Genomic DNA, 7976 nt, shown 5'->3' with positions numbered 1-7976 from the left:
ATGTATCTGCGTGTGTGTGTGTGTGCGCGTGCGTGTGTGTGTGTGTGTGTTTGTATAGCTATCAACGTGGGGACTCGGGCTTGACATCACACCACGTTGCGAGGACTTACCTACAGTGCGAGGACTTACAGTTTAGTCCTCATAATGTTTTCATTTTTTTCCGTTAGTTTTGTTGTCCTAAATCATTTCAACACAAAACTACATTTTATGTCCTCAAGTTGACGGCTTCCCATGGTACGTATACACATATTACGCACACTTTACCACTACCACGTGACATTGAAAAGTGCAAAGTCGACTGATACCCGTTTCTTTTCCCGCCTTTATGGTCATTCGCTATAGTTTGGTACTCCGCTTTAAACATGTGTGCATGACGTCAGAGGTCACGACCTTACCTTCAATGCGAGGACTTACCCTCTAATAAAAATGGCGGACACTGAAAACGTGTTGCAAAAAACTGTTGTTATGTATTAAATATCGAGAGTTGCAGAAAACTAATATGCTCCATTAACTAGTGGAATATTGGTTTCTATCAACAAGGTAAGTTGTACAATGCTTTATTGTTTATTTGTTGCTAATTTTAATGCAAAACATTAACACCGCGAATCAACATACATCGAGGATATCTATTCAACCTTAGTGATATAAAAAGTCGACAGCTTTATGTGTTAAAAACTAAAACAATGCAAGCCCTACATTGATTTTTTCATTTACCACGGTGTAAAAAATCGAGTTAATCCAATTATTTGACGAACACTCATCAGGCTAAATTGAAGGCAAATTGAGCGGATGTATCAACAATCAACTATAACACTGGTTTGATTGTCAGGAAGTTACTCAGGGAATTGTTTAGGGAAACGTCGAGGAAAGGCGCAGCCGAGGTTAATTTGTTTGTGTCTGTGGTAATTTCAGATAATATTGTATTGTTCCCTCATCAATCTTTAAGAGGATCATTTAAGGCGAGGTACAGCACAGCATCGGCACCGTCTCTTTCAGTTCAGAATGATATATTTGTGTATATGACGATTTTTTTTCTGTTGATCCTACTCAAATATTTTTTCTAGCCAGTATATTATTTACTACAACATTTGTTAAAATATCATATTTTGTTTTGCTATGCTTCTTAAGTACCATCCTTTAATGTAGTGCAAAGCATTCAGGTAAAATGGATGAATATTGATAACGTCCTTCTATGATGCGATTAAGTTTAGTGGGTAGATGTACTTGATGTCAAACCGATTTAACCGATTTAAACCGCATATGTTTTGCAGTTACCATTCCAAGCTGGTCATTGCAGTTGTAATCTGAATTAGTTTATACTTGGTGTTCTGTTATAAAAGTAACAGTGGTAACAAGAATTTCTGTCTTGATAGATTTTCTAGATTTTCATCGATTGCTATGTTATCGGACTATATCTGCAATTTATTTGTCAATGAAAAACACATATTGCATTATAGTTGATCCATTTATTATTATAATATCAAAATATTATATAATATTCTACAAATGTGTGATGGGAATGTTATGAGCCTTACTGCTGGCAATCGGCAGTCTGCACTGGCTAGTAAGGGACAGCGCTTTCCGCTTTTATGGAGTTTTGTTGATTAAAGAAAGTGTCTTCTCAACAAAAATCCAAGCGGGAAGATTAGTTTCTGATAAGCCTGTGTAGAATGCAAAGGATAATCAGAGTTAACATTTTACGCGCGGGCTTTCCAGAGCTCGGCAAATATGCATTCATACTTCATTGGTCCAAACAGTTTTATGCCACACGCGCTGGTTAAATAATGTGTCGTTCTCTCCTGTGGCGTTTAGGTGGTACCACTTTTAAAATATGACAAGTACTTTAGTAGTGTGTTGTTTGCTTCATGTGTCCTTTATAATTGATATTACTTATTTTATTCTCTTTTGTCCGAACTTAACGTTGTGCTATACCTATTGCCTAAACCTGGCTATACAACCCATAAGACCTCGTTCCTTATACATCGACTTGTACCATTGAGATCGGTATCAAAACAATGACGTTCGAATGTTGCGATCTTTAACTACTACATCAACAATACAGAAAAGCGAAAATACAGTATGTTGATGCACCCATACAAACGTCGTCTTGGTCATACGCATGCCTTCTGAAATGAAATGAACTGGTGATAAAACATGTACATGTATACCCAACGTTTCATTTGAGCTAAAATATAATAGTCACGTAATTTCACACATAATTGTCTGTACCGGAAATAAATAAACTGCTCCGTGTGTTATCTATATTATGTTATAATATTGGCAAATATTTTAAAATTCCTGATATTTACTTGTAAATATAATTGTCAAAACAACAGCAAAACAACACGTTTATATATTTATATACAATAATACACTATACTTAAAAGACGTAATCCAAAGAATATTGTTGCAACGCCGATGAAAGGACGTCGGGACGCATGGTCTGCTGGCACTGAACGTTTTGATCGACATTTGCCCACTTAATTAGCGACTTGTAATTCTTATTCTTAAAACACTTATGAAGGATATATCAACATGTCATTAAATTATGAGAATTATGAAAACAAACTTTCATTTTTTTTCTTTCTATTATGCAATCATTAAAAAATAAATTGATGAAACCACTACAGTTAATAAATTGTTCATTTTCCAAATGTATGCATCAACTATGGTCGGCATAACACCATAGGTTTTGCATTCCATACAAAACGAAAATTATATCAGGCATTGAACGATCCCGCTGCAGTATTATCTGAATATAAAAAGTATAGCAAAAAAAAATAAATATTTTTTCTTAAATTGTTAAAAACAAAATCTCTTGAAGTCAACTTGCTGTGATTAATGAAAATCACACATGTATAGTGTATATAGCACAGTGGGAGTTCGTGAGTTTTAATTCGGCCTTTTCGTATACAGTACATTTTCTTGAGTTGCTCACCCAACCGGTAAAAAGAGCATCAACTCGAAAACATTCGCATGGGAATGGCAAACACTGCCATAAGGTGTGTCTTTTTCCAATGTTACAAGCTCATTTGTGCTTTGTTGCAGCGGGGAAAAGTTTACAACATATATTTTCCAAATATAATAAACAATAAAAGCATTACCTTTTAAGTATCAAATTGGGTGTACATTCATCAGGGGGGGGGGGGCATGCGTTTACGGGAGATTACCGCGTTTAACATGAAAGTTGGAACAAAACTTCAAATATGGCGTGGTGTTAGTGTTTTTTCGTGAAGGAGTAGCGGATATGTTCACCCGGTAAGCCAGTTTCTATTTATACTTCTTTTAAATGAATAAGCCCTTTTGGCTCTACAGTGTTTGTGCTCCCCTCGGTTTTTTGTTTCAATACTGTAGACGTCGGAATACAAACGTTATTGAAGCAAAACCGTCGACAAATGTGTTGTTTAATTTCTTGACCTTCGAGCTGTTGGATGTTCGAATATCATTTTCTCTCATGATAAACGGTATTTGTGCATGTTTACAGTAAATTATAACATAAATCACGATTACTTTATTATCTCGACGCGTTTTTATTTCTATTAAATCATTTAATGCCGAGTTATAACTGGTTAACCCACCTTTTGGAACTAAACTTCCTTTTAGGCACATTTTGGGACCTGACTTCCAAATGATAAACAGCTCTTTCCTATGTTAGAAGGTTTTATGGGAAATAACTTTCGTGAATGAATTCCGCATTGGTGCGAATGTTTTGGAAAACATATTTTACTTGAGGAAATCAAGAATATCTTTTTTTATTAATTGTTATATTATTAAATGTTTTATCGCTAACATTTAGTGCGTATAATATAAGACATTTGACGGTATTATTAACACAGTGTAATTCTTATACCTATTTAGTTTAACACATATGGACATACTTATGTTTGAATATGCATCATACGGAATACTATGCCTACTAAACGGAATACTATGCTTACTTTTTCCAGATATCATGACGCCAGTTATATATGTTGAGGATGCCAAGATTTAAAAAGACGGCGTAACGAAGTGTCTACCGCTCTAGAAAGCGAAAGGTACATGAAAACCCACCAATCAAACAAAAAAGATTACGTCGAAGTACCACGCCAAACTATCATATATACGTGCAATATAAGTGTAATTCAAAACAGAAAAGGGTAAAGCCGGTTCGATACTAGTATAAGGTTGCTGTAACCAAATACTGCCATTGTTGCGATTCGGAATACATGAAGCAATTAGGAATACCTGACATCTACTTAGAGGATGCAAACCGATGGATGTTTTTTTCTATAAAAACTTAAATAGAAATTGTTTATTTAACACAATGACATTTGGGGCGTTTTACCATAAGGATACTGAAACATGTATGTGACTTTGATGTGACACATTTTGGACGACCTTCTTTTAAACCAGTTCTAAGTTAGTCACTATATTATAATCGCAAAAAGTGAATTTGTAGTGGATAGAAAGTTTTGTGCAAATGCAATACACGATATGATTTCAGTAGAAGTGATCAATATATACATGTATTTTTTCTCTTTTATACCTATGTGAATACATTTTATTTAAGACTGTTGTATTGAGGGAATAAAGTATTGGTTCACTTAGAAAGATTATTTCCTTTGTTCCTAACATTGCCTTCTAATCGTAAGTTATGTTAATATGTCAAATGCATAACGAATTCATTCCGACCCAAATCTTTTTTTATCATGTATGTAAGTGCTGAATACAATTGAAAATGTATGCAGAGACATTGTAGGAAGAAATGACGTAACACGGATAATGGTTTATTTTCATATAAAAGTGAGAAACTAGCATCATGACATATACGGAACAAAACGTGCAATTACTAGTAAGCAGCACTCATAGCAATTATATGACAGACTTGCCTACGTAGAAATAATAAAATTTAAAAAAAACCACATAATACATCAGCTGTACATTTTTTGTTTGGTTCGTTTGTTTTATTTGCTGTTTTAGTCCGGCTCTGTCGATGGACTCTCTGTCTTGCATATTCTACATTGAAACTCATGTGGTCCATGAATGGGGAATGGTATCCCAGTCCTCCGCTAATTTTTATTCATAATTACATATACTGCAACGAAAGATGCACTTATTATCGCCCTTTAACCTTCATCATCTGAAAAGACAGTAAAAAAATGGTTAAAGAAAATTTTTAATCAGAATAAGGTGAACACGTCATAAAATACATTTAATTAATTGAAGTATTACTGAAAGGGCTGATAAACATTATATTATCTCGTACATCAGCCACCCCTCAACCCATCTTCTTTAAAATCGGTGAATTGGTTTACCAATTGCCCTGTTTTCCCGGCACACGCGCTGGACATACACCTTTAAAAAACGCTATACCAATTCCAGTTCTTGTGCACTTAATTGAGTGTTAACAATGACGGTTGAAATCCGTGCGTGGGAATTTTTCTGGTATACAAGAGCGACGTCAACGTTCATGAAGCCTTTCATTCATAAATGTATATACTAGTATGCGTCGAGTGTCAAAACCAGCATCACCGGATGTAAAATCTATTTTTAACCTGGCATATTATCCGCTGCTGTGTACACCCGCCAATTAGTTTAAAATGGATTCAGAACCGGTAAGTACATAACCGGTACATAACATCAGAACATAATATCCCTTCCAAAAAGGGCGCTATGCTGCTTAATAGTACATTTATCTGGCAAAAAAGTGAAGCTCACCACATATTATGTCGCAGTTTATAACAATACAAGTTATGTGTCATCTTTTTTAATGTAGCTTGAGGTTTCGTATCTTTGAAAAGTATGAAAGAGGTATACATTTAAACAGAGGAAACGTTCTTTAAAACATGCATATCAATGGTAAATTCATTCACGACAGAAAGTTCGTGTATTACCTTTGCACATGGGTATGAGCTGTGTTGGTCATTTGGAAGTCATGTCACAAAATTTGGTTAAAAGGAAGATTAGTTCAAAAATGAGGGTTTAAACCAATAGTTTTTTGCAATAAATTAGTTATCAGAGATAAAACGGCGTCGGGAAAATGAAATAATCATGATTTTAGTTATATTTTACCGTACACGTGCGTCAATACTGTGTATTATAAGAGAAAACAAAATTGTACATCCCATTTCTCGAATGTCACGTTAGGAGACAACAGATTTGTGGACGGTTTTCCTTCAATAACTTTTTTATTCCGACGTCTACGATCTTGAAACAAAAAACCGAGGGAAGCACAACCACCGGAGAGCCGAAAGGGTGTTTTCATTTAAAATAATTATAAATACAAAGGGGCTTACCGGGTGAAAATATCTTCTCTTCCTTCAAGAAAACACAACAAACGACGCCATCTTTGAAGTTTTGTTCCAACTTTCTCACTTAAACGCGGTAAGCTCCCGTATACGCATGCCCCCCCCCCCCTCCCCTGATTCATGTAACCTTACAAAACACGTTTTGTTTTTAGTTATAACACCACATGTAATATCTGCATACCTGCCATGATTGATTATCGACCACCCGCTCCACCGTATCCACCCCATCCAACGTATACATATCCAGAGCCACCCCTAGCCACTCTGGTAGGTCGTCAGCGTCATTGCCGTTTATATCATCTCCAGCATTATCGCGGCGTTGAAGCGTCTTCATCTTTGGAATATCTCTGACGTTTTGAACTTTGTGTATGTTTGGTCCACGTTTTTTCGGCAGAACAGCGACGGCAACCGCAACAAAGAGACACATCAACGCCAGCGTTTTCATACTTGCGAATCTGCACATAATAATGAACGATTACAAGAAATAGAGACATGTTATCATTACATTATATCATGATTTAACAGAACAATATGCCAAACCTTTTCAAATACGAATGTGTGTGTTGGAAAAGAAGATGAGAATGATATATTGCAGAAAAATGCACACACAGCAACTCCTTTTTGAACTGAATATCGTTCATGATAACATATGAAAAAAATGTTCAAAGGTTAGATTGTTACTTCATAAGCCAGTCATATGCTACGTGAAAACTTTAATTGGTGGGCGTGAGATGCAGCTGTCGACATTTGCAATACTATTTAATGGCATGCATAAAATCGTCTTTGACATTTGTTTCCTGACCTGTCTAGATAACAAAAATATGTATGAATTACTTAGAATTATGGTTGTTCCCATATTTACTCGTTTAATCAGTCTGCTTTGAACGTCAACTAAGTCACGATGACAACTTGTGTGCATGCAAAAACAGAACCCTGCCACATACTGGACTATACACGTTTAAATATTCCATGTGCGTCAACAAAGACTTGATGACATATACATATATACATACACAGAAATATGTAACATCCTCGACTATTCTTCTATCAATATTCCTGGAACGTCAAACAAAGTCAAGATGACATATTGCGTGTCTGCAGAAACAGAACCTTGTCATATACTGGACTGTACACGTTTAAATATTCGTATAACGTTGAACAAAGTCACGATGACATTTTCATAAGTTTACAGAAGTCTGTAACATGCTCGATTATACACGTATCAAAATTCATAGAACGTCAACTAAGTCAAGATGAAATCTTGAACATATGCGAAAACAGAACTCTGTACGTCGTATGCTCGACTTTGCACGTTTCAATATTCCTGGAATGTAAACATAGTCACTCTGACATCTTGCGTGTATGAAAACAGAACTTTGCAACATGCTCGACTATACACGTTATAATATTCGTTTAACATTTAAAAAGTCACGATGACATTTACATGTATACGTGCACAGAAATCTGTAATATGCTCGACGATAACGTATAAGAATTCCTAGAACGTCAGCAAAGTCAAGATGACATCTTAAGCATATGCGAAAACAGAATTCTATCGCATGCCCGACTACACACGTTTAAATATTTCTGGAACGTCAACAAAGTCACGATGACATCTTGAGCATATGTGAAAACAGAACTCTGTCGCAGGCTCGACTATTCACCTATCAATATTCCGGGAACGTCAAA

The 7976-nt window shown here is 35.6% G+C and overlaps 1 protein-coding gene across 2 annotated transcripts; it reads right to left on the bottom strand.

Annotated features, from left to right (window-relative positions):
* Positions 1-2021: 2021 nt before the first annotated feature.
* Positions 2022-7479, bottom strand: LOC127856347 (uncharacterized). 2 transcript variants are annotated; one of them, XR_008037975.1, is made up of 3 exons: positions 6828-6870; positions 6469-6742; positions 2022-2126 (listed from the first exon to the last, which is right to left on the bottom strand). XR_008037975.1 is itself a non-coding variant. In XM_052392490.1 (3 exons), exons 1-3 carry the CDS (start codon positions 7315-7317, stop codon positions 2112-2114), a joined length of 306 nt encoding a protein of 101 aa, XP_052248450.1. In that variant the 5' UTR covers positions 7318-7479; the 3' UTR covers positions 2022-2111. The 2 variants fall into 2 exon arrangements, 1 of the variants encoding a protein (XP_052248450.1); XM_052392490.1 differs by lacking the exon at positions 6828-6870 and adding an exon at positions 7301-7479.
* Positions 7480-7976: the final 497 nt, after the last annotated feature.

Source organism: Dreissena polymorpha, chromosome 13, assembly GCF_020536995.1.
Source record: "Dreissena polymorpha isolate Duluth1 chromosome 13, UMN_Dpol_1.0, whole genome shotgun sequence".
NCBI lineage: Eukaryota > Metazoa > Mollusca > Bivalvia > Myida > Dreissenidae > Dreissena > Dreissena polymorpha.
This window is presented reverse-complemented; position numbering and strand designations above follow the sequence as displayed.